The 27728-nt window shown below is 47.5% G+C and overlaps 1 protein-coding gene across 13 annotated transcripts in view; it reads right to left on the bottom strand.

Annotated features, from left to right (window-relative positions):
- Window positions 1-27728, bottom strand: part of WDPCP (WD repeat containing planar cell polarity effector) — a 2510630-nt gene that overhangs the window by 1859083 nt on the left and 623819 nt on the right. For all 13 annotated transcript variants that reach the window (XM_078649441.1, XM_078649443.1, XM_078649444.1 and 10 more), the window contains one exon: window positions 19971-20104. In XM_078649441.1, coding sequence (XP_078505567.1) covers window positions 19971-20104 — 134 coding nt within the window. The remainder of the gene's footprint in view (window positions 1-19970; window positions 20105-27728) is intronic.

Raw genomic sequence — 27728 nt, 5'->3', positions numbered from 1 at the left:
AACTGAAAGTGCTTGTGGCCCACCGTGAATCACAGGAAATGCATGTGGGCAGGCAGGGCGGGGATGTGAAAATATGCGCCCTGCAAGTCCAACACTACCATCCAGTCTCTTGGATCCAGGGCAGACAAGACATGAGTCAATGTGAGGATCTTGAATTTCTCCTTTTTGAGGAAGTAGTTGGGGGCCCGTAGGTCTAGGATAGGATGAAGGCCCTTTTCCTTTTTCGGGACCAGAAAGTAGAGGTATAGCACCACAGCAGACTTCTAGCTGGCAACCCTTGCTATGTCTCCCTTGACCAGACCTCTGGCTACCTGACCCACGGGGTCGGAATGAACCATGCCCTCATCCACACAGGGGTTGTGGAACAAAAGGAACAAACGGCAGACTGGACGGGAGGCAGCTGAGAGGCCCAAGGATTTTGCTGTAGCCCATGAGTCCTTAAAGTGCTCCAGCAACGTGTCTTCATTGTCTCCGAAGAAACGCATGCCATCAAAGGACATGAGTGAAGTCTGGACATCCACTGAAAAGTCACATGTTTTTGCGGCCAGGTGTGACATCTATCAGCCACCGTCGCAGAAATCGCTCTACCCAGCACATCGGTCATGTCTAAGCCACATCGAACTTTGCTGCATCTCTTCCGTGATCTCCGAGGAGTTGTGAATGACATTGACTGCCGGGCTGTGAGCAGCTTCAGGGACTGATCCCTCAAAGCATTTGGTGCCATGGCCCGGCAGTCGGAGAATGACTTGGAGTTGTGGTTGCGCTCCAGATACCATAGGCAGACCAACTGGGGGTCTGTTACCAAGATGAGGCGATGACAGGTGCTGCGCGGCTTGCACCCTGAACTCTTCCTAGAGGACACCCTACACACTATAAAAGGAAGAGGTACAAAAGGTCGAAAAATCCTGTCAAAAAGTGACAGAGGGTAGCTCTCTTCACAAATCAGAGCTTGACGGACACTGAAAGAAAAAGAACGGACGTCAGCATGCTGAGGTGGCGCCTATATAAGGGACGCAGACATCACTTCGGGTGCGGCCGGTGCCAAAGTCAGGCAGAGCCGGCCGACGCCACCTACCGGCGTGCAGGGATAATGCTCAGAGAAAAATCTTCAGGATCCAGTCTGACGCTTGAGAAATTCAAAGGTAAGGAATCTGCGGCTAGATATCTCTATCAGATTAGATCTGTATTAGTCACTGATCAACCTTTTGAGCGTATTTCTTTAAAGTGATGTTTATGTGCCGACAAATGAAGGAGATGGCTTTCAATTACTATCAAATATAAGTGTTGCCTGCAGTCTACTGACATTCAAATGTCCCAGAGACATTTCCAAGAAGTTTCAAGGAAGCAGATTCAAAAGCTGAAAGGGCTTTCTGTCCGGTTTTATTTATTTAAAAAGGTTTATATAGTATAAACATGACCCTAGAGGGTATCGGAGCGCTTTACAGAGAATTGCGACACACATAAGGGAAGACAGTTGTGGCAAAACAGCAGCAATAGACAAAAATAAAAACAGGTACATAACTCCATAATAATGAAGGGGATCAGAATAGCAACAATGCAGGATATCATATGTAAGCAGATGAGCATGACAAGGAAGGCAGAGGAACATGTAAGTCGAATACAGCAAGGAGAGTCGTCGTGACAATAGATGAGGTGGTGCAGACCATTGAGCTAGGAGGACCCGCCAGAGATAGGCTGATATGACAAAAAGGCAGTGGCTAAACTTCTAATTCAGAAAAGTACTCATCAGTAAAGCTTTAACTTCCTTTTTGAAGGACACTGTTGATGGAATCAGTCCAGTTTCCGTAGGTAGGGAGTTTCAGATTTTGGGGGCAATACCTGAGAAGGACCGATTGTAAGTGTTCATTTTTTAAAACTTGTTTTGGTTTAAGCAACAAGGTACTGGAGCTCCTGGAGGCACAGGCACCACCCGAAAAGCTCTAGCTTTTTTGCGAGGTATAGAGGAGTGCTGAAATGAAGGTCTTTACGGGTCATGCAGGTATGTTTTAGTTGTATCCTTGCCTCTAAAGATAACCAATTTAGAGATTTCAAATCAGGGGAGATGTAGTTGGTTTTCTTGATGCCTATGAGGAGCCAGGCAGCAGCATTCAAAGAATCCCTAAGAGGGGCCAGTCTGTACCTCGGTAGACCGCAGAGGGTTGCACTGCCATATTCCAGCCGTGAGTTGACTAATGCTTGCACAGCGGACTTGAAGTCATCGAGGGAAGGAATGGTTTTAATTTCCTTAGGATACTCAAGTGGAAGTTCGCTCCTTTGGTAGTTGCGCTGATGTGATCCTGCATGTTTAAGTTCTTATCCAGCACTATTCCCAGAGATCTCTTAGAGTCTATGGTATGTGGTGTGCAGTTGCGAGCGGATAGATTTTTCATATATTTTTCCAAGATGGGGGCTTGCTTGGGTGGGGAGATAAGGAAGAATTCAGTTTTGAGGGTGTTCAGTTTGAGATGGTTGGAGGTTAACAAGTTTTGGGTTTTGTGCAGGGTTCCGTTGAGTGTCTTGATATCATCAGGAGAAGAGATTTTCATGTACAACTGGGTGTCATCCGCATAAATGCGATACTGGGTGTTAGATGCTTTCAGGATTTCAGTAAGAGGTTCAATGAATAGGTTGAAAAGTGTGGGTGAGAGAGAGGACCCCTGGGGAACCCCCAGGGTGCAAGGACTGGAACTGGAGTGGGTTTGATTGGTTTTAAATCTCTGTGTTCTGTTATGGAAAAAAGAGGCAAACCATTTTGTACTGAGCTGGAGAGCCCCATCCTACATTCCAGGAGATTGTCATGTTTGACAGTGTCAAAAGCCGATGAGAGTTTGAGTAGGATTAATAGGAAGGATTTGTTCCAATCAAGCATTGTAAGAGCGTCATCAACTATATGAGTGATGGATGTTTTGGTGCTGTGGCCCTGACGGAAGCCCAATTGGAATTGATTAAGTTGCTGGAATTCCTCAATGTGGTTAAACAGTTGTACATGAGCACATTTCTCAAGGAGCTTTGCCACAATAGGGATGTTTGTGATTGGTTGGAAGTTATTAAGATCCTCTGGATCAGCCATAGTTTTTTTGAGAATAGGCAAAACCTGACCAGACTTTAAGCAGTCAGGGATCTCACCTTGAGCGACCCTTGATCCTGTCTTCAGGCAGGTCGCTCCCCTACGCCGCACAGCTCCACCAGCGTTTCTGTGTGCTCTGCTGATTGACACCGCCGCTGCCGCAGATTTGAGGCCCTCTGCCTCTGTAGTTCGGGAGTCCGGTACTGCTGCTATTGTATTCTGCCTCCTGTTTTTCCTGTTTGCTGCCTCCTTGTAAACCTTGTCTCCCACCTAACTTCGCCTTTTTTCATTGCTATTTTTTGCCCTCTTGTTTGACTTCTGTGCCCCCTGGTACCCTTGCCTATTTTTCGCCCGCTTTTTCCCACCGCTGCTTCCCCTGCGGCCCGCCCCCCTGCATGCCCATTTGTTGCCCCACTCCCGCCTCCCAGCTGCTCCTCCCTCTGACCTCCCCTTATATGCCACCGCTGCGTGGCCGCGCAGCGGGCGAGCCTAAGGCAAGCCTGTCTGCGCCCAATATGGGCAGTTTTCTTACAAGGTGGCTAAGGACCCTTCTACCAGAGGACTCCCTGCCCTCCTGCTTTGTAGTATAAACAGCCCACCAGGCACTGATGAAGAAGCCCACCCTGGTGAACGCCCGAGACCGGTGATCGCCAAACTGTTAAAATATGCCGACCAGGACGCCATCCTACAGTTTGCAAGAAGGCAAAAGGACCAGCTGCTCTTTGAATCACTGTCCATTATGATCTTCCTGGATTACACGAGACTGGTGCAGCAACAGTGCCAGTCATTTACGGACGCCAAACGCAGGCTTCAGGAACTCAAAATACCCTACATACTGCTTTACCCTGCTCAAATGAGGGTCACATACAACTCAAAATCATATTTCTTTGATACCCCTGAGGCAATCTTCGCCTGGGCGGATGAAACACCTCAAACCACACACCCCACACCACTGCTGTAATCAGACTCCTCAAAAGGATTGCAGAGAAATAGCCAGAATAGGGGTACTTCTAAGAGGAGGCACAGGTCCATCTTCAACTGGCATTCCCAGACCCAGGAGGAAGCGTCATAATGTCAATCGCCTGCGGCCGTTTCTCTGGCCTGCAGCCCCATCTGATCGCAGCACTTTTCCCTTGTATGCGAAACCGCTGGGAAAACCTACTTGGCTTGGGGGCCACCCAAGGAACTGTTATGCTCCTGAACCGTTATGTTTAGCTGTTTTGGGATGTTTGGGTATGTTTGGCGGAGATCCCCAGGATCCCCCTGTTGGGGCCCCGGTCGCCTCCCCACCGTGACAGATACTCCTTGTTGGTGGCAGTATGGAGGATGGGGGATTGGTGGAGGGGAAAGTTCAGTCCTTTCAAATGAATATTGTTGTAGATATCGAACACACAGACTACATCACACCTTCATAAACACAACTGAGATAGCAATCCACATAGACGACAGATGACTCCAAACGCACATATTCCTCAGCTGGGGGAATTAAACATGGTTTCTTGAAATGTTAGAGGGTTGCTCAACAAAATCAAATGGGGCTCCGTTCTCCAACAGGCCAAACGCTGCAAAGCAGACATCCTCCTCCTACAGGAGACTCATCTCCTAGGCAATAAAACCTCATGCCTCAATAGATTTGGATATACCACAGTATACCATTCAGGGTACGCATGGGGCACGGCTATTCTGGTGCATCACCGCGTCCCATTTATCTTAAGCAAACAGTGGCTAGACCCCGGGGGTTGCTACACTATCATCACATGCACACTGTATGGCGAATGCGTCCCTATGGGCTGTGTCTATGCCTCTCCTCCCCTGGGGAATCCGTTCACGGACAGAATTTCACAGGTGTGGGGGAAACTCCCAGAGGGTCTAATCTTGCTGGGGGGTGATTGGAATGATGTTATGTCATCGCTGGCACGGGCCAGGATGGGAAACCCAAACGGGCAATTCCAAACTCCATCACCTAGCTACTAAACTGGGGTAGTCAGATGCGTGGCATGACCATCACCCCTCTGAGAGAGGTTTACATATTTATCCGTCATATATGGCACTCTATAACGACTAGATTAGGTCTTCCTTCCTCACAGTTACATACACACGGTATCCCACATATCCATCCTGCCTAGGGGATTATCAGACCATTCACCGGTCTTACTTAAGCTTTGTCTAAAGTCCTAGAAGCCCCTCTTTCAGTGACGTATGTCGCCCTGGCACTTCCAAGACCCTAACTACCAGGAGGCCCTATGCCAGGACATTTTTGACTATCTCTTGACCAATGCTGACTCATCCCTGTCGAGTGTTATTCTATGGGCGGCTTTTCAACCTACAATTCGGGACGTTGACATTTGCATCCAGGCGGGCGAAAAACGTCTAGCCCAAATACTTGAACTAGAAGACCGTCAGGGGTCCCTTGAAGCACAATTGGCTGCAGGTGCCAGCCCGGGATCGCATAGCAATCTCCTCCAAGTACAGCAACAAATACATCAACTCCTTATTAATGAGGCGCGCAAGGTTTGGCTGGCAACACAGCACAGGATTTAACAATGGGGGGACAAGTCTAGTAAAATGCTTCATCGGTTGTGCCAGACCCCAATGGCCCCAACTCCCGTTCCAGCGCTTCGAGACGGGGACGGAGTACTATGTACTTCCCCAGAGACGGTGGTCTAAGTATTCGTAGCTTATTATGCTTCCTTTATAAACAGAAAGAACTCATATTGAGCGCCCTTATAGAGGAGTTCCTAACAGATATAGCCCCAAAAGGTTTCAGACCACGTTTGAGACCAATTAGATGCCCCAATAACGGTAGATGAACTAAGAACTGTACTGGTTAGTAGCCATCACAGCAGAGCACCCAGCCCCAATGGCTTCCCTAGCGATTTCCTACGGCCACATATGACAACACTAGGTCCATAACAGCTGGAGGCACTTCACGAAGCACTCGAAAAACACATCTTACTCTTGGATTGGCGAAATGCGAAATTGTCATGTTCCTGAAACCCGGTCGCCCCCTGAAGATCCCTCCTAATACCGCCCCATCTCTCTTCTCAATTTCGGACCCAACCTCCTGGGCAACATTTTTGCCAATCGCCTCTGCTCGTGCATCCAGGAACTCATTCACCCAGACCAGCCTGGCTTCATGCAACAACGGTCCACCCGGCATAAAATTTGGCGAGTCCATAATGCCCTCGCGAAGGCCCAACAGTTGGGCCAACCCACGGCCACCCCCTTGGCCGACATCGATAAGGCGTTTGATTCTTTAAGTTGGACCTACCTATTCTAACTCCTTTGCGCCATCAACTTAGGACAGCAATTCCTGGCATATGTCCAGCTGTTATATACAGACCTCTCAGCCTCGGATGCGGGTGGCGGGACACAGGTCGACATCCTTTCCTATTTGTCGTGGTATGAGGAAGGGCTGTCCCCTTTCCCCGTTATTTGCCTCGGCCATAGAGCCCATGGCCTCTTGGGTGCGGCATGACCCACTGATCCGTGGGTTTCAGTGGTCGCGAGAACAATCCTACAGAATCGCGCTGCATGACGATGATGTGTTCTTTTTTATGACTGATCCTTGGTCCTCTGGGCCTTGTATTCTTCAAATTCTCCGGGTGTTCGGGAAGACCTACGGCCTGGGAGCTAATCCTTCAAAATCAGTGCTCTTTCCTGTATGTGGGGACCCGAGATGTGGAACCTGGGCTGCACAGTAGTCCCACGCGATGGAAGGATTTAAATATCTAGGAGTGTTTATTTCACCATGACCCAGGGAATCGTGGACACATAATATTACCCAACTACTCCCAGCCGTTTGCGACAATACCACAATTAGGTCACAGCTGCCGCTGTCCTTGTATGGTCGATCAGCAATTTTTAAGATGGTTTCCCTGCCTCAGTTACTGTATCAACTGCAAAACTTCCTGTATACTATCCCTCGCACATGGTTCGCCCAAATCAATGCAATCCTTAACAAGTTCTTATGGCAGGGAGGTGCTATCTGAGGAATGCTGCGTACCTGCACACAGTCGACCTACTGCGGGGGCATTGCAGTGGCGGATGTATACACATACTACGCAGCCTCCCATTTGTTAGTCATTAATGAGTGGTGGTATAGACCACATATAGACCCGGCCTATGCCGTGGAAAGTCTGGCTATGGTGGGTACCCCCTACAGAATCTCCTCTACATTCAAATGAACCTTGATATTCTCCCTCCGGCCGCGAAACAGTAATTCAAATTTGGCGCTACACGATTAAAAACATGGGCTGGTTAGGACGCCTGATACAAACGACCCCCTTATGGCAAGGCACATACTCGCGCCTAGTCACCAAACTCTCTGGCTTTCATAAATCGGATCTCCTCTGGATTTCCACACTAGCCGATATCCTGCAAGGTCTCACCCTTAAATCATTCCAACAACTGCAAAATGAATTTCAACTGCATAAGTCCCAGTTCTACAAATACTTGCAGACGAGACATGCCCTGACCCCCCTGGTTCGTCCGTTGGACAACCTATCCAAATTTTACCCCCTAGAGGGCCGTCTACTGATGGGAGACCTGGGAGCACACAAGATATGACAAATATACCAGACCTTGACTACCCACACACGAACCACATAACACAAGACCAGGGAAGCATGGGCAACAGATCTGCCAACCATGACAGATGGTGACTGGACTGAGGCCCTTGCCAGTCCCTGGGGCGTTGCTGTCTCCAGGATATACTGCCTTATTCAGTTTAAATACCTTCACTGAGCATATTTTACCCGGTCCCTTCTGTGGAGAATGGGTGTCATCCAGTCCCCCATATGTCTCAGATGTGGGGACGCAGAGGGCACCTTCCTTCATACGGTCTGGAGTTGCGAGGTACTACAACCATATTGACGGATAACCTCGTCCTTCCTGTGCCGTGTCTTGGAACCTCCCACTTGACCATAGGCTGTTCTTGCTCTACAGCACAGAGGAGATTGGCAGGAACCGCTATAGACAACACTTACTGTTTCTGGGCCTCACACTGCCCAAAAGGGACAACGCCCAGGTGTGAAAGGCGACCTCCCCGCCAATGGTTTGCAGTCTACTAGGGATGGGGCGGGCAGAAGCACAGAAGATTTGGTCCGGCTGGGAGTCATATCAGGGTATTAATCTACCCCTTCGGCCACAAACCGACCCTTCATAAATTCGCCTGGTACTATGCCCTACTTACTAACATATCTAAGAAGAGTAACTGTCGTCAATACATATACACCTAGTCATTTGCGTTTGAGGGAATTTTGTGATGATCTTGCTCCATTTCAGTTGTAAGGCCAGATGTATGGCAGGCCAGTTTGATGAGGTTTCCAAAAACATGGTACTTTCTGCATCAAACTATATTCAATCAATCAGTCATTTGTTAAGCGCACTACATACCCGTGAGGGTCTCAAGTCGCTGGGTGGGGGCCGCTACTGATGGAACAGCCAGGTCTTTAGTGTCCTCCTGAAGGTCAGCAGGTCTTGGGTCTGTCGTAGAGCTCAGTGGGAGGGTGTTCCATGTCTTGGCGGCGAGGTGGGAGGATCTCCTGCCGGTGGTTGTTCTACAGATGCGCGGGACGGTGGCGAGTGAGAGGTCGGCGGAGCGTAGCTGGCGGTTGGGGGTGTAAAAGGAGAGCCGTCTGTTAAGGTAGGCTGGGCCGGTCTTGTGGAGTGCCTTGTGTGCATGGATGAGGAGCTTGAAGGATATCCTCTTGTTGACAGGGAGCCAGTGCAGGTTTCTCAGGTGGCGGGTGATGTGGCCGTGTCATGGTACATCGAGGATCAGTCGTGCCGAGGCGTTTTGGATGCATTATAGTCGATTGATGAGCTTGGTTGGGGCTCCCCCGTAGAGGGCGCTTCCGTAGTCGAGTCTGCTGCTGACGAGGGCCTGGGTGACTGTCTTTCTTGTATCTGTCGGAATCCATCTGTAGATCTTGCAGAGCATGCGGAGGGTGTTGAAGCAGGAGGAGGAGACGGCGTTGACTTGCTTGGTCATTGAGAGCATTGAGTCGAGGATGATTCCCAGGTTGCGTGCGTGGTCGGTGAGGGTGGAGGCTGTATCGGATCCCTGCGGCGTGGAGGCGTGCGCGTAGTGTGCGGTGGCAGATGGTGTTGAAGGCGGCAGAGAGGTCTAGGAGGATGAGTGCTGCAGTCTCCCCGTTGTCTAGCAGGGTCCTGATGTCGTCGGTGGCGGCGATGAGGGCGGTCTCGGTGCTGTGGAACCCTGACTGGGAAGGGTCCAGGATTCTGTTCTCTTTGAGGTGTCGGGTTAGCAGTCTGTTAACGATCTCGATGACCTTGGCCGGGGAGGGGAGCAGAGAGATGGGTCAGAAGTTCTTGAGGTCTCTTGGGTCTGCCTTGGGTTTTTTGAGTAGGGCGTTGATCTCGGCGTGTTTCCATCTCTCTGGGAAGGTCGAGGTCTCAAGGGAGAGATTGATGACGTTGCGTAGGTGGGGTGCGATGGAGCTGCTTGCTTTGTTGAAGACGTGGTGCGGGAATGGGTCTGACGGAGAGCTGGAGTGGATTGTGCTCATGGTCTTGATGGTGTCATCGACGCTCACGCTGGTCCAGGCTAGTAAGGGGACGTGGTCGACGATGTGCGGAGGGTCTGTTGTGTTGCTGTCTGTTGGGGCTGTCTGGGTGTTGAAGCTGTCGTGGATGTCTGCTACCTTGCGGTGGAAGAAGGTGGTGAGGGAGAGTCCCACAGGGCTTGCGACGGCGGGATGTCTTTGGTGTTGGAGCTGGGGTTAGAGAGTTCCTTCATGATGTTGAAGTGCTCCTTGCTGTCGTGTGCGTTGTTTAGTCGAGGCGGTCTTTGAAGGAGGTCTTCTTGGCAGCCCTGATGAGGTGGTGGTGGTTGCGGGCGGCGTCCTTGTGTGCTGCGTGGCAGTCCGGAGTTTGTTCGCTGTGCCATTTCTTCTCTAGTTTCCGGCAGGCTTGCTTGGAATCTAGGAGTTCTGCTGTGAACCAGCTGGCCCTCTTGCTGGGGTCTTTGTGGGGGGGTTTCTTCAGCAGTGCGAGGGTGTTGGCGCAGTCCTCGATCCAGCATCTGAAGTTGTGGGCAGCGACGTCGGTGTTGGAGGGTTCGGTGGGTGGGTTGAGAGCGAGGTTTGCATGTAGTTGGTTTTCGGTGATTTTGCTCCAGCGGCCACGGGGGATCTGTTGGGTGCGGTGGTGTGTGGTGGGTTTCTGGAAGGTGAAGTGGATGCAGCGGTGGTCGGTCCAGAGGAGTTCGGTGGTGTGGCTGACCGAGACGTGCGGGCTTGAGGAGAAGCCTGGGTCGAGCGTGTGGCCGGCGGAGTGGGTGAGCGTTGTGACGAGTTGTCTCAGTCTGAGGTTGGCAAGGTTATCGATCAGGGTTGTGGAGTTGTTGTCGTTGTTGTTCTCAAGGTGAAAGTTCAGGTCTCAGAGGAGGAAGTAGTTGGTGGAGGTCAGGGCGTGCGGGCTGATGTAGTCGGCGATGGAGTCGCAGAACTGCGGGCAGTGTCCGGGGGGTCGGTAGACGAGGGTGCCTCTGAGGGTGGAGTTGGGGTATGTGTGGATCTGGAAATGCATTTGTTCGGCGGTGCTGAGCGCGTCATCTGTGCTAGTCGAGACCCTGATGCTGTTCTTGTGGACGATGGCGATTCCTCCTCTGACTCTGTTGGTGTGGTCTCTGCGGGTGATCTTGTAGCCGTCTGGGATGGCTATGGCGATGTCGGGTGCCGAGGAGGTGTTCATCCAGGTCTCTGTCAGGAAGGCGACATCCGGGGAGGTTGTGTTGAGCAGGCCCTAGAGTTTGACTGCGTGTTTGCGTGCGGAACGGGTGTTCAGTAGTATGCACGGAGGTGGCTGAGGTCTTTCTTGGCGGGTGGTTCGTCGGCTCTGTGGATGGTGTAGTTGCAGTTCCGGCAGGTGAAGGGACCGTGTGTGCGTTTAGGGGCGGTCTTGAAGCAGTTGTGGGTCCGTCCGGGGTTGAGAACGTGCAGAGTGCTGGCGTCATAGTGGCGGCGGTCATCATGGTGGGTGCGGGAGCCAGGGGTGCTAGCGCTGGGCGCGGTCCAGGCGTGGACGGGTGCAGATGGGCTTGCCGTGCGCCAGGGGCGCGACCGATCAGCGGCCGGCATGTGTGGGGAGGTGGGAGTGAGGAGCAGCTGGGAGGCGGGGGCAGCGAATGGGCAGTCAGGGGGGCGGAGCCGCAAGGGACGCAGCGGCAGGGCAGTGAGGGGCGACGAAGGAAACAGAAAGCAAAGGGCACAACAATTGAGGGGTAAACGAGTGGCACAGAGGGCAGAAAGGTCACAAAAGGGCAAAAGGTCACAGAAAACGGGGGAAACGAGTGGCACAGAAGGCAGAAAGGTCACAGAAATGCAGGGGCAGCTAAGCAACAGAAGGCAAAAACAGGCAGAGAGACACAGGGGCCCCGAGGGGAGCAGAAGGAATAACTGGGCAGAGAGACATGAGGGCAGCGAGGGGAGCAGAAGGGAAAGTGGGCAGAGAGACAGGGGGCAGCGAGGGGAACAGAGGGAGAGAACGGGCACAGACCACGTACAGGCAGCGGGGGAGAAGACAACAGCAGTCACAGACACAACAATGAAAATGCAGTCACTACAACGGGAGCAATGAAAGAAAATACAGGCAATACAATGGAGGATGAGCAAACCTACGGCCTACCACTGGCCACCAGGGATGAGGCGCAGGTGGTAGCCTGCGGGTGGAGGAGGGCCTCGAACTTCCTCAGCAGCGGCAGCTGGGGCAGGGACACACAGGCGGTGCTGTGCGGAGGGGGAGCGACCTACCTGGCAGGGTCAAGGGTCAATGTATGCTATAGGCATTGCCCAGCCTGTACCTTGGAAAATTAATTTTAAAAAATTTGAAGAAAAAAACTTGAGTGAGATGCTCCTTCAGAACAGCCATGAAGCGTGCAGTTTTATGCGTGAGACAATCACATTTGGTAAATATTAGATAACCAAACAATTGTGGCAAGCATTCCACTGATACCCTTAAAACGTCTCAGTCCAAACAAGGGACCCTTACAGACAAAACATGAAAATACATCTACAACCTGATGACAATAAGGCTGAATTTATCAAGGAGACAGCCCTGTTGACAGCTTCCAAGAGCACCAATATTAAAATGTAACATTTTGGGTCAATTATCTTGAATGTTCAGGGATTTACTGCTGATGGCCTACACAAACAAACCATTCCCAACTCTGATAGATTTGCAGGCCAAGGAATGTGTGGGAAAGCTGGCATTTTACACATGTACCTGGAGCAACAGAGGGTACATTGGCATAGTTTGTTTACTTATAAGTCCCCAGTAAATTGGTATACCATATACCCAGCGCTGGTAAATTAAAATCAACTAGTGGGCCTGCAGCACTTATTGTGTCACCCCACAAAACGTGGCCCAGGTCTGCAATTGCAGCCTGTATCTAGTTTTAAACTGCCAATCCAACTTGGCAAAATAAACCCTTTGCCAAGCTTAAAACAACCTCTATAATAAATATAAGTCAGCCCTAGTGTAGGCCCTAAACAGCCCGTAAGGCAGGGTGCATTGTATTTAAAAAGTTGGACACATACTTTTATGTTTTACATGTCCTTATAGTAAAAAACATGCACATTTATCTTTCACTACTGTGAGGCCTACCTCTTCCAAAGTAACACTGGGTTACCTTACTATATTTAATGAGCGATAATGTTTTCTTGTGAGCAGGTGGAAATGGCACTTTTATAAAGTTACGCATGTGGAGGTTGGGCCCTTTTATTACAGCTGGGTTGGGATTCCTTAAAACATATAGAACACAGATTACTCTAGCTGTAATTATTCAAAGAACACTTTATATTTTCAGTCAAGTAAATAAATTTTCTTGAGCTGTGTGTTTCACAACTTATTTTGTGATCTTCTATGCAATTGTTTACACTTAAACATATCCCACATTCAGAAAATCAAAAAGACAACGTTTTCACACTATACAACACTACGCAAAACTCTGAAATTACTTGTATAATAGTGACAAATATTGACAAATACTCATATGACCAGTCTGATAATGAACACATGCAGAGGTTGCAGTTGCTATAATTATTCATGCAAACCCTCTTGTTACCATGTCCCTTGGGGGTTCTAAGCCAGTTCTGTCGCAGTAGACTTTATCAGTTCTTATGCCTTTTTTTGAATGTCAACTGTACAACTTAAATTCAATAAAGACGCTCCCCAAGTTTGTCCGTCGATGCGTTTTAAACCTCTTATTCCTTTTAGGTTCTCCCCAGGGCCGCTCGCAGTCGAGGCGTTGGGTCAGAGGTGTGTGACTGCTTCCCTGCCACTGAGAGGAGACAGACCAGCGATTTGGGGGAGATTAATACCGGATTGCGCAGATAACGGGACTGCGAGTCCCAGTGGACAGTGCGGCGCCCAACCTGCCGCACCTGGCGACTCTTCCCTCCCGGCCTACTCCTATATAGCTCCACCCATCAACGCGCACGCGGGACACGCGCGGGTCGGCGCCGGGCCAAGGGCGGGCCCGTTGTACCCCGTTCGAGCCCGGAGGAGACCGGACCATCCCTCTTGGCCCCTGTGCAGCCGTACAGCTCCTCCCGTGACCAACTGTTACTGTCTGGTTGGGAACAAGGTACACCTGTAGTGTAGTTCCTAATATCCCAATAGGCTCTGCGCATTGGAATAATATCTTCAATAGTATAGACGTAGGACTGTGGTTAACTAGGTCTTCTACTGACGATATTAGACTTAAAGTTATGTGTGCCAGCTAGCTCAGAGTTCACTAGAAACTTTCTCGAATAGGCAAGGAGGAGTTTAACCTCCCTGGATAGACAAGAAGGGATTTAGTTTCTGACAACCATAGAACATGACAACTTTGCTCCCCCTAATCAAGAGTATATCTCTAGAGTCGTGTGAAAACAAAAGACAACTTATTTTACTCAGTCAGTACGTGCATTCTTAGTTTCACCAGATTGTAGAGAAAAGGAAGAGACGGGCGTGTACAATAAAAAGGTGTTATTTATTGATCAGTCTCTTTTCTCATACAAGAGAAATGAATCGCTATTATTGCAATACTTATAGTTAAGTACAGTGCATACAGTAAAAGCAGAATTATAAAATAATACTGTAAAAGCATTGATATGGTTTCTTAGCCATATGATACTTTAAAATGGATAAAATAGATACATACATATATACATTGACTAATCGTACTCAACTGGTGCTTCTAACTACGCCTACCCCAGTGTACCTGACCTAAGCCTAATACGTGGGCGGGAGTAGATAAGTAGCAGTTTAAGTTAAGTTTGCTTTGCCAAGGGTCTGACTCAAGAATTCTCTGTAAGGGGTTATTCAGTTCAGTACCTGGGATTTAGAAGGCTGGAGGGCTGGTATCTCTATCTCAGGACTTGATATCCCAGCTGCCTGCGAGGGCGGCTGGAAACGCCGGAGCTGGATTTCTCGGCAAGAGAAAAGGCAGCGTCTCTCTCTCAGCGCGTCAAAAGGGAGGGGCAGCGTCCGTGGGCTTTCTGCATCAGCTGGGCTCCTCGGCAAGTCGCGCTGCTCCAATCTCGTCACCACCGTGTGTTTGCTTAGGGCAATGTCGGTATTATTTATACCTGAAAGGTGCCGAGATTGACGTAAGGATGGACATAAATACGTCAATAAGGATGTCATAAGAACTGGTTGTTCTTACATTCTTTACTGGAGTTCTTGGCTAAATCAAAACAATAGCTGCGGGGGATTTCCCAGGTTGCTGGAGGTTTGATTTGTTTTGAGAACTCGGTATGCTTTCTAGGGGGGCTGGAGGGATAGTGCTTGCCTAATGTGATAGCATGCGCTATGACCTAATCAGAAAACGGGTTTCTGTGCCGTTGTATGGCCACTAGTGATTTATTAACCGGACAAGGGTCAGAAACAGGAATATCGATACAGTTCCCATAGGAAACACATCACACACCGAGACTGTAAGAACATGGCAACGAGGGAGACCAGAAACAAAGCAACAGGATTATCCTCCAAGGCTGCATGGATCAGATTTTCCGCCTTGTTCTCCTCTATTGGAAAACGGCGGGGATCGAGGGGGGAAGTCTGTACATGGTGTTTGTGGATCTGAGGTCCGCATTCGACCTAGTACCACGTGCAAAACTATGGGCGGTACTCAGGGAGCTTGGTCTCCCACCACAGCTCCTTCAAGTAATAATCCGCCTCCATAATGGAAATTTTGCCCAGGTTAGGTGTGGGAGGGATGGGGCATTGTTGTCTAGGTTCCCAGTGGGCAGGGGGGTAAGACAGGGTTGTGTCTTAGCACCAACCCTGTTCTGCCTCTATGTCAACAATGTAATATCCTACCTTGATAAGGTCACCAACAATGACGCCCCTAGGTTGGCAGGCAGGAGGGTTCCGGCAATAATGTTTGCCGATGATACTCTCCTGCTGTCAAAATCCCCGATGGGGATCCAGCGGATATTGGACGGGTTTGGGGACTTCTGCAGGGCGCATGGGCTAGAGATCAATGCAGAGAAGACCAAGTTCATGGTTTTTAATCCCTCTGTAACTACTAGGCCGAACCCAACTCTGGGATCGGATAGGCTGGAAAGGGTTAGAACATTCCAGTATCTGGGGGTAACCCTTCATGAAAATCTCTCTTGGGGCCCACAGATAGCAAGATCCCGTTTAAAGCTATCACAAATGGTGGGGGCCATTTTGAAGGTCTCGAACTCTTCAACCTTCAAGCCAGTTAGTCCAGCTCTGGAGATGTACAAAACCCAAGCTAGGGCAGCCTCACTTTACGGGGGGAATTATGGGGTAACAAGGCGGGGTCAGAACTAGTCAAGGTAGAAACCAGCTTCCTTAGACGACTGCTGTCGTTGCCTCAAGGTACGCCCCTTCTACCATTGAGATTGGATCTAGGGCTCCCCTCAATAGGAGACTATCTGGCCCTAATGCCACTGAGGTTTTGGCACAGGCTTTGGTCGACCCCTGAACTGTCACACTACAAGCAAGACCTGAAGCACATCCTGAGCTACAATTGTGCAGACAGAATACCATGGTTGGCATATGTGAGACGAGAGCTCTATCGATTGGGTTTGGATGACTTGTGGGATGACCCTGAAAGAGGCTGTTCTGTGGTATCTCGTAAAATGCTCAGTAAGATTTTTAAGGACAAAAGTTTAGCCACGCTCTTGTGCGCACCGAATATTGGCACCCGCACTGAACAATATCTGGCTTCCAAAAGTTCATTCAAATTTGAGGGTTTTATGGATATCATTTTTCCCACTACATCAAATAAACTTTTTATCCAATGGAGGCTCGGCACACTACCACTTAAAGATTTCACGAGTAAATGGTCTACATCGGATGATAATATTTGCCCAGGGTGCAGCACGTGCGTGGAGGATGAACTACATGTGCTGTTTTTTTCCCCTGCTTATAGTAGATCAAGAAAGTATTGGTTAGCACCTGTGTGTAGGAATCTTGGCTTCAGACACTGTTTACAATCACATAGAATTCTGAAGACAAGTACCCTCCACTATATTGCATTTGCACTTGCCAAGTTTTTAATGGCTATGTGGTGGAAAAGGAACAACATACTGAAAATGTAACCAATATTCATGAAATTAACTGTAATGTCAGGCATCTGGAATCTCATGGATTGTCATACTTACTGTACTACCGTGTCTTTGTTCCCTTGTTCCCTTGCTTGTTTTTACATTTTAATATGAAATGTGATTTTGCATGTTTTTTTAATTGCATCTTTTATGGTCTTGACGGCCGAAATAAAGAACTTTTGGATTGGATTAAATATTAGATAACCAAACAATTGTGGCAGGCATTCCACTGATACCCTTAAAACGTCTCAGTCCAAACAGGGGACCTTACAGACAAAACATGAAAATACATCTACAACCTGATGCCAATAAGGCTGAATTTATCAAGGAGACCACCCTGTTGACAGCTTCCAAGAGCACCAATATTAAAATGTTAAATTTTGAGTCAATTATCTTGAAAGTTCAGGGATTTACTGCTGAAATGCAGAGGGCCTACACAAACAAACCATTCCCAACTCAGATAGATTTGCAGGCCAAGGAATGTGTGGGAAAGCTGGCATTTTACACATGTACCTGGAGCAACAGAGGGTACATTGGCATAGTTTGTTTACTTATAAGTCCCCAGTAAAGTGGTATACCATATACCCAGCGCTGGTAAATTAAAATCAACTAGTGGGCCTGCAGCACTTACTGTGTCACCCCACAAAACTTGGCCCAGGCAGCCTGCATCTAGTTTTAAACTGCCAATCCAACTTGGCAAAATAACCCATTTGCCAAGCCTAAAACAACCTCTATAATAAATATAAGTCAGCCCTAGCGTAGGCCCTAAACAGCCCGTAAGGCATGGTGCATTGTATTTAAAAAGTTGGACACATACTTTTATGTTTTACATGTCCTTATAGTAAAAAACATGCACATTTATTTTTCACTACTGTGAGGCCTACCTCTTCCAAAGTAACACTGGGTTACCTTACTATATTTAATGAGCGATAATGTTTACTTGTGAGCAGGTAGAAATGGCACTTTTATAAAGTTACGCATGTGGAGGTTGGGCCCTTTTATTACAGCTGGGTTGGGATTCCTTAAAACATATAGAACACAGATTACTCTAGCTGTAATTATTCAAAGAACACTACATATTTTCGGGCAAGTAAATTAATTTTCTTGAGCTGTGTGTTTATTCACAACTTAATTTGTGATCTTCTATGCAATTTTTTACACTTAAACATATCCCACATTCAGAAAATCAAATAGACAACGTTTTCACACTATACAACACTACGCAAAACTCTGAAATTACTTGTATAATAGTGACAAATATTGACAAATACTCATATGACCAGTCTGATAATGAACACATGCAGAGGTTGCAGTTGCTATAATTATTCATGCAAACCCTCTTGTTACCATGTCCCTTGGGGGTTCTAAGCCAGTTCTGTCGCAGTAGACTTTATCAGTTCTTGTGCCTTTTTTTGAATGTCAACTGTACAACTTAAATTCAATAAAGACGCTCCCGAAGTTTGTCCGTCGATGCGTTTTAAACCTCCTATTCCTTTTAGGTTCTCCCCAGGACCCTGACTGGTTGTAATCCTCGATCTTTTTTAATTAGAGCACATTCATTGTGCTTTTGCTAGGATTCCTCTTTTAAATTCAAATGGCTTCCTTCTGGCCTCCTTTTGGGTTCTCCTTTTCTTCTGGAATTACATTGGGGATTGGCATCTCTCCGGTACCTACTCACATCAGTCTCCCACGTTGGGGAGTGCCTTCATTGGAGAAATGAAGGGGCAGATTAACTACGATTTTACGATGCGCAGTAAACTAAGGTGCTGAGCTGCATGAAAAGGATCATAATAAAAACAAATCGAAAATCTCTCAATCTATCGCACTAACCACCAGAGCTATCATGCTGTTGTAATTATCCCCTGAAAAATACTTAGCGCGCAAAGATCTATACAGGCTGCTCTTCCCTCAATTCAGCCTGCCATGCAGAGGGCTCCCCCTTGACCATGGCGCCTGGTGCGACAGCACAGGTCGCACCATCCTAAAGCCGGCACTTATCCACATACTGCGAAGTGCTGCGTCTAAATCACAATAACTGCACCTCGGTTGTCATCACGCACAACATGTAAACACTTCCCACATAGGATCACAACAAAGACAACACACTTCCAACCACAAATGCTACCAATGTATTCAAGGGCTTCAACACCCGCCTTAGGGGAGTAATCGCTATTCAAATCTTGCAATACAAAACAACACCATACAGAGAGGAAGACCTTTCCTACATTTCTCTATGCATAAATGTTTACGACTGAGAGGTTTTACATTTTTATTGTATATAGTGCGAATTCGACCAAAGGTATCGGAGCGCTTTACAGGCGGACACGTTTATTTTGTTAGGCACAGGGAGGTTAAGCTATTTGCCCAGAATCACAGGACGTGGAGGTCCATGCCGAGACTCGAATCGGGTTCCCCAGCTTCGACGTTGACCGCTCTAGCGGTTAGGCCACATCCTGCACCTTGGAAGCTGTGACAGTCGCAGTTTATCGTGACTACTCGAGAAATTCTTAAGGAATTCAAGCACATTTCTCTCACCAGACTACGAAAACAGACAAGTGCTGAAACAATGTTTTGCAAGACCTAAATAAAATACATGAAAGGATTTGAAAAGTATGCCAAAAAGTATGTTTTTAAAGAGGCGGCCTCCCCCGTGTCTCCTGGAGCCCCAAATATGCTCGGAGGCCTCTTCTCTGCAATAGGCCGGGGGATTACAGCCCTCAGGCACCTCTAAAGGAAAGTCCTGCTGTTGCATCTGCGACTGTCCCGGCAAACCACAAAACCATTGTGAACCGATGAATAGTTTATTGATAAGGAAAGGCGGGCCCAGCATGGGACAACAATACTACTATGCCGTGACAGCTGGGCTTGCTCTGTTTGCGGATTGTGTCCAGAGTGGCCACTTTAAATAATAATAAAAACTCGATTTACATACGCATTGTTTGCTTAGAAAACATGGCCGACTTGCAGCTTGAGACTGGCTCGAAGAGGGCAGGTGAACGATGCACAGTATCAGTGGGTCTGCTCGCAGTGCCTTGAAAAGTATAAATCGATCAACCAATCAAATAATGCTTAGGCGCTAGTCGGTCTGCACTGTCGCAGGGTCACAAAATACAGACTCGCAAAAGGCAGCACCTACACTACCACAGAGGGACGCTACATCCAGTGCTTAATTTGAACCAGTGATGTCCGGTGCTTAATTTGCGCCGGTGGGTTCCGGTGCTCAGCACCGGCACTTAATCATCAACACTTTTCATGAGCACAATTTAGGGCACATTCGCATTCACTTATGGTAGATTACTACTTTAAAACCATACCTTATTATCCAGGGATGAGAGTTTTTCCAGCCTTTTGTTTACATCGGGGGAAGTTGCTTTCTTTGAAATTTGAATAAAGCAGAGATGGGGTTGCTCCAGAAAGGATAACAGGATGAAATTGTCGGTGAATATACCTGAAAGACAGTGATAACGTTATCATTGTATTAGTACCTGCTTTAGCACTTCACAAAATCACCCTTATATAGCTGGGTATCTAGATGGTAAACCAGCCCTTACATCTCCCTATCAAGTGTCAGTAACTTCCTCAAATGAACCAGTGTCACCTAGCAACAAAGCTCTTGGGATGAAAAAAGCATGACATGGAGTGGTGAACAAAACAACAATATTTTTATTCGGCAAGTTACTTTCTCTTTTCTGATGTTTCTTGGCGCTCACATATTCCTTCGTCCTTAACATGGGCTCATTCACTGTTCGGGTTACAGTTCCACTACAAGGCGTGCCTATGCTACCTGGACGCAGCCAAAAAAAACATATTATTGTATATGGTTGTCATCTCGGCTTAGTAAGTAACAGGTTACCCGTCACATCTGACAGCTGCTGCAGTTTTCTAAGACCTTCCTCACGTGCAGTTATACAGGCATGGGTAACCCTTGCTTCTCCTTACACGATGGCCGTCAATCAAACAGCTCAGTTATTACTCAGTTAATTTCATAAGAAGATCAGCATAAATATGCATACAATTCTCTACACGGAAAATCACAATGTACTTTTCGTCTGTGCACTCAGTTTGAGTTATTAAAAAATGGCACAATACCGCAACGTCACTGGTGCGGAATCGGCCACTTTTCTTTGTTTTGTGTACAAGGGCCTTACATTTCTAAGATCACAGAAGCCAATCAAGATACTCGAAGCATTTACATTCCATTTATGGCGGTGGTGCCACCATCACTCGCCTATCTAGCATTAAAGGCTGTACATTGGGTCATGGGTTCAGAGAGATCATATAGAGAACGCATATGTATGCCAGTGAGTGGTGGTATATAGCATAATACATATAGTTATCAGAGACTGCCCTTATACAGTTGGCAAAGCTCAGAGTGCATGATTGATGGAGGTGGGCTGTCAGCGACCACTAGGGTACTCAAAGCCATTGAGTTTTTTAGTCTAAGAAACTCTCTTAAAAAATAAACTTTATGGAAGTTTAATAAATAATTGTAATTGATGTTACCCCTCCTTATGTATCAGTTCTGCATGCATGAAGGCAGAATGGGTATACTTATGTGGACGGCCAGGGTGAGTGACTGAATATGTATGGGTATATTAACAAAATATGTTTCTATTCGAATACTGTCGAACTTAGATTCCTAATGGAAAATGGGATTGCATAAGTGAAATGTCTGTAATCCCTGCTAAATGGGCAATACAGTTATAGTGGTCCAATCATAGAGCACATTTGAAAGCCAAACGGAATCAGCCCACACACTATTAACACAAATATCTTCTCTATCGTTGTCTTCATGAAGTAGCATTCAGATCACAACAGATAATACATACTTGCAGAAATTACTTGTGTAGTATATACAAATTATAAACAGCATTTACATTATAAAGTGCAAATCACAAAAAAAGCAGAAAAGGCAGATGGAAACAAAGAATATGACAAACGGAGAATCGTTGCATATTTAATTCCATCGGATGTAGTTGGAAATTCAGTGTTTCTGCAGTGGTGCAAACCAGCGTGTTAAGTAGAATCCAAATGGCAAATGAAGATCCATGTATCTCTTACGCCTCCAAACTCATAAGTAACAAAAAGCCCTGGGAAGTTGATGCTGTGTACAATCCTGAGAAAGATATTTCTTGTGGATTTTGAAATCAAAAATTAGCTTTGGACTAAAGAAATATCAGTGCTTTAAATCCCACCGTATTCTCTAGAAAATGACGTGCATTGGAAATGTGATCCTCAAGGCCATCAGTTGTGACCCACTGATTTTCTTTGTTTAAACAGCTATTTTTTCAAAAAGGCAAAAATATAATGTTAATTGCACTGTGAAAGGTATACGGTGGAGATCGAATAAGTGCAAAAGGACATACAATTGTTATCTCACCAGTTTGTTAAGCAGAGAAAACGATTCCAATGATGTGTCACAATTTTGTGCAGGTATTCATTCGTAAACCTATCTCAACAAGATAACTAATGACAAAATGATCAACACAGGGCAAACTTTAGGGCGGTGTGACTAGGGCAGCCGCACCTGGCGTTGACCTCAAGTGTGTTGGGAGGGGGGGGGGGAGCAGAGAGGAGTGCTGCATTTAAAAATACCCTAAGGTTAAAATAGCTGCTGCAGTGTTCCTTTTGTGTCCAGCAGTTTTCAGCCAACAATAAAAATGGCAAGAGAACTCTGGTGACTAATGGGCCTGCTGAAGAGAGATGGATTTTGTCTGGTGGCAGTTTTGCCTCATCATAAAGTAGCGGAGGAGGTTAATGTGCCTGCTGCAAAGAGCGTGTACTGTGCAGATCACAGATCTGAGTGTGAGCGAATTATGAGTAGAGCTATAAAAACAGGAAATGTATGTCAGACAGGGGCTATGGAGAGATGTTCGACACTCTTGGGGGGTGGAAGTTAGGGAATTCGTGAAGAAGGGGTTCCGGGGGGGGGGGGGGGGGGGGGGGGAAGCGCCAAAAAGACTGTTGTACCGGGCGCCACCAGTGCTATAGTCGGCCCTGGATCAAGAGCATATTATTCACTAGGTAAGAGAGGAGCGGGAAGCTTAGTGGAGATGTTTTAAATCACAACTTACCTATACCTAGAACTGATCCTGTACTCGTTATGTGGGACTATAGCACTGATTCCTATGTAGCTGTGTAGAAAAAAACATGCAATACTGTGCGAAACCTTTGCAAATAGTTTTGAATCTGGTTTTACACATTTCACCAACAATTACCTGGGATATATTTACAAACGATTGATGTATATCGCCTTAAACCCTTTGTTTTTGCAATACCATCAGATGGTAGGGAACTGAATGCCCCAAAGGGCCGATCATTTGGATACTTGCATAAAGTTCTTAGATAAGTAGTATGAAGCACCCTTGGATGATACAAATGGATGATCTATCGAAGAGAGGCAACTGAAATCAACTGTCAAAGGAAGCGAAGGTGATCTTTGGATGTTTGCCAGGAAAATTGATGCAGTCGATCCACACAGTGGGCCTGAAAACCCCAATAAGACACAGCCATGCAGTCCATGAACACAAGAGAGACCTTCAGTCATGCCTTCAGCGTGCCCCCGCTTTTAGACACACATGCACGTGATACAATGTGCAACTGCTCTCCTGAGCAAGCATAGCTTTACCAGACAGAGTGTGCAATGGGAGTCTATTTACTGCGGGCAAGCCAATAGGGCCAAGCTCAGAAACCGATCAGGGGCTGCTTTAATAATGCAGTTCGTGGTTCTCTTTTCTGGTCATACTTTTAACATCAACACCGATTAGAAGATGCTTCCAATTTAACCCACAAGCGTTGAGATGGAGCCAGAATCTAAATTTAAGGTCACCTAAATTACCAGGTTCCTCAGCCTCTAGACCACAACTCTTCTCATGTTCTTAACCTTGCTTTATTGATGATTGAGACTTTAACAGCAACACAGTGTTATATAAATCAGTTCTAACAGAGCGGCATCTGCCATAAAGGTGGTCCTTTTTATACTTCTACCCCACAGAAGATGCAATCCAGCAGTGTAGCTGCTTTTGGGGCAGCTAACTAAGAACCAAGGGCACACTTTTGCCAGCAGTATTGGAGTGGAGAATACGTTAGCAAGAAGGCAGGTTGCTGATGCATGCATGTCCCAGTGAAATGAAGAAGTTCTGCTCTTCATAAATGACCCATTCGCATTTTTTAGTTCACACGTTAAACGCCAGACCTAACCAATCCCACATGTTATGCCAGAGGACTATGCTTGCAAAAATTCTCCTTACAGTCCAACAAGGTCGAAGCATGTCTGGGGTTGCTTCTGTTCAGTCCAATTCGGGTTGGACTATTCCTTTTTTGTGAGGAAGAGATGAGGCTGCCAAAGCTGATTTGCATATGGCTAGGAACCAGCCATATGCAGCATTGTGAGCAAACAAAACATATGGATTGGAATTTGAATACATTGAATAGAACCCGTGATTGAGATTAATTCAAGGGATCCATCCATCACTTTGTTCTAATGAGGTACTTAGGCTTGGGTCTTGTAGCTCATAGTTGCACAGACACAATCTTCAAATCACTGATTATGCCCCACAAGTCCCAAACATGTTTGAGGTGGCTTCTCTTCCTATGCAAAGAGGAGGAGATGTGTCCTAGCAGTTTTGGCTGGGCTGTCCCTATCGAGGCAGGGCAAATATCAATTTGGATGTGATTTGTCTCAGGCTGTAGCAGCATAAGGAGCAAAAAAACAACTATTGGCAGAACTGTAATGCTGAACAGGGATAGTTACCAGCGGCTGAGATTAATTGAAGCCCCCCACAGATCATCTTTTTGTTATCACCCCAGAACGAGTACTGTTCAAATGTTTGTTCAAATGAAATTTTCAATACAGACCTTAATGAAACCAAACTTGGCTGAATGTTATAATTTAAATATCTAAAACATAATGAAGGGCCAGCGGGAGAATAGCAAGCTATTTCCTTTGTTCTTTTTTATAATGAATGATCCATATGACTACTAGGTTACTATTATTGGAAAAGGTCTTGGCTGTAGTCAAGGGCGAGATGAACTGATCAAATGAGAATGCAATCGCTAAACTATTCAGGCAAAATTTCATGACTCAACTACTAAAATTAAGTTAAGTATTGAGGTTATACATCAGACAAGGCAAGTAACGCTCCAGTGTTTTTCATGCGGAGACAGCCCTCGAGAAGAAACACTAAAGATGACATTTAACATGGGCATTCTTGTATAAGCCACATACTAGAAGGCGTGGCCAAGATGGCGGCCGTGTAGGATGTTTGGAGCGTGCTTTAGCAGGCCCTCTCATGGAGGGGAGAGGGCAGAGCAGTCAACTAGAAGACAGGCAAATTATCCCTGACCACAGTGTGTGGGGGGGGAGTTAATGTGCGCCACTATGACACACAGATCTGTCGAGCACGCTGAGGTCAGTGGTGTGCCACTCAAGATGGTGGGTGAGACCTAGCGGAGGGTGCAGGCCTGTCCCTGCTTCACCAGATCACCATCTGCTGCCTGATGCAGCATAGCTGACCTCCCTGAGCTTCAAGTCAATGAAGCGGTGGTCCCCAGAGTACATTGCCACCTCCAGGGGACAACTTGTTGGTGGGGGTCCCACAGCGAGGAAAACATGATAGTGGAGACCCTTCCATGCCAATAAGCCACTGTCTTCCGACTTGTGACACCGCAGCAAACTGTGAGGGGAGGTGTTGATGTTCCCCGGAGCAGCGTGGAGGCGACGTGGGAGGTCTCCCATCGGTGGGGTCTAAGAGCCTGCATGAGCCAGAACTAGTAATTGCCCTACATTGTGCCAGCTGCCAATATGGCAGAGGTCCTTCTTAGCCTTGAACAGCCAACCCTACCCGTAAGTCACTATGGTCTAGCTGAGGATTGTAGCACCACAGTGGGAGCATCGTGGGGGTGTAATAGAGCCAGCAGACCAGGCATTGAGGGAGTGATTGATAGGCTCCACCCTCCCCCGAGTGGCAATGGGGTCACTTTCTCCATCATAGCACCCAAGGCCTCTCCAAGGCAGTTATATTAGCGCAGCCCCCAGTGTGCCTGAGCGGCACACTTCCATCTTCCCCAGCACGCTCCGGGTCAAGGTGCCTGCTTCTGCTTCCACCACCAGGAACACCAGAGAGGCACAGCACCCAACACTAAACCAGGGTAGTACCCAGGCAGCTGGATCGACCCTCCGTTACCTAAATGGCCGCCTCCATAGGCAATAAGAATCACACCGTGCAAGATATGTTCACCCACTCCAAACATTTGTCTGGCAAAGAGGCCCTCTTCCCTCAAAGCAACTCCACAGCAGATGACCCGGGTGTGGAGGACGCCCCTGCTACCTTGCCTTCCTGGAGTTCCTTTTTCAACACACTCAGGACAGATCTATAGATGGTCTAATAAGACCTGTGCCTGGAGCTGCAGGAAATGAAGCGTGATTGGTATCGCTTAGAGAAAAAGTGTCCTCCCTGGAACATAATGAGATCGCACAGGGGGAAAGAAATTGAGATATTCAGTCAAAAAGTACTAAAGCTCCAAGAGCAGCAAGTAGAACTACAAGTCCACTTAGAAAACCTTGAGAACATATTGTGCAGAAACAACATATGGCTCAAAGGGATTCCGAATGGAGCAGACATTAGCAGCTTCGTGTGTGCCCTATTCCTGCATGTCTTGGGCCAGAATTGCAACATACCCAATTCCAAGGGCACAAGTTCCTCCTCTATCAGGACCTCTCGACGATTACCCTCCAGCAGCGCAAGGACTTTACACCCAGCACAGAGTTCCTCTGCTCCAAATCCATCTTATATGGATGGGGATACCCCATTTTGTCACATCTTTTGCTTGGAGGGCCAACTACACCACCCTCTGTCATTATAGGAGGCTTGCCGAATCCTCGGCCTGCTGCTGGAGGAGACCTGCCGACTCATGGCGGGATCATCAAAATCCTCACCTGTTCAAGTCTCCTACTGGCAAAGGCCCGCTAAAACCTTGAAGAAGTGAAGCCCTGATCTTAGGGTGATAGTACAAGAACACAAGGCGGTGTTGGACAAACTCTCACAGGACACAATAGTGGAACAGACGCACCTGTTGACGCCCCTCTAAAACACATTTATCTACGCAACATTGCAGTGCTTGGCCTTCTTTCCCACCACGTATTTGCTTTGCCTGAGGATGGAGGCGGTGCAGATCATCCTTCCCTGCCTGCAGAAGAACGTCTCCTGTACCCCGCCTCTGGCACAACACATTGAACCCACTCAATGGACTTCCATGTCATATGGACTTCATTTTGGTAAATATGTTATGGATAATGTTGGGGACAGTTTTTTTTCCACTCAGCACACCATGGTCAAGCACCTCACTACACCCACCACATCTATGGCCCACTTTCTGTACCCCGGAACACCACGACTTGCCTCGCAGGCACTCTGTGCTTCCCACAGCATGACGCACTCATCCTGACCACCCATTAAGGGCATTAAATTCCTTAGCCTCAATGTGAGGAGCTTGAATCACCAGGTCAAAAGGGCCGCAATCCTGTCCCTCCTAGAACACAGTCAGAGCAACATACGTCTGCTACTGGAGACGCACCTGTTGCCAAAAGACGTACCAAAGATGCGATCCTGGCTATTATCCCAGTTGTTTTGATCCTCAGGAGCCGCTAAAAAAGGGGAGATGGCCATACTCATTTCCCAGACTTTCAAAAGGGTGAGGATTGGCGAACAAGATACTTACCTTCGGTAACGATATATCTGTAAGAAACAGTAGTTAGTATTAGATTTCTTACCTTAGAATATCCCCAGGCGTCAGACTGGATCCGGAAATTTTTGCGTAGCAGTACCCTTGCGCGTCGGTAGGCGTCGTCTGCGGCTCCGCGTCCGTCGTCTGCGTCGTGGGCGCCGTGGTGACGCCGCCTCCGCGTGTTGATTTCAGTTCTTAGACACAGCTTTTCGGCGCCAGAAACGCAGAGCCATGTTAAAAACCAACACTGGTGCCATTGAAACTAGGGCCCTGAAAGGGGATGACCGTAACCCTAGATATCGGTTCGCAGAACGGGGAGGATGGGTGGGGCGGTAAGGAATCTAATA

This window comes from Lissotriton helveticus, chromosome 6, assembly GCF_964261635.1.
Source record: "Lissotriton helveticus chromosome 6, aLisHel1.1, whole genome shotgun sequence".
Lineage (NCBI taxonomy): Eukaryota > Metazoa > Chordata > Amphibia > Caudata > Salamandridae > Lissotriton > Lissotriton helveticus.
Note: the sequence above shows the minus strand (reverse complement) of the source record. Positions and strands in the feature narration are given on the sequence as shown.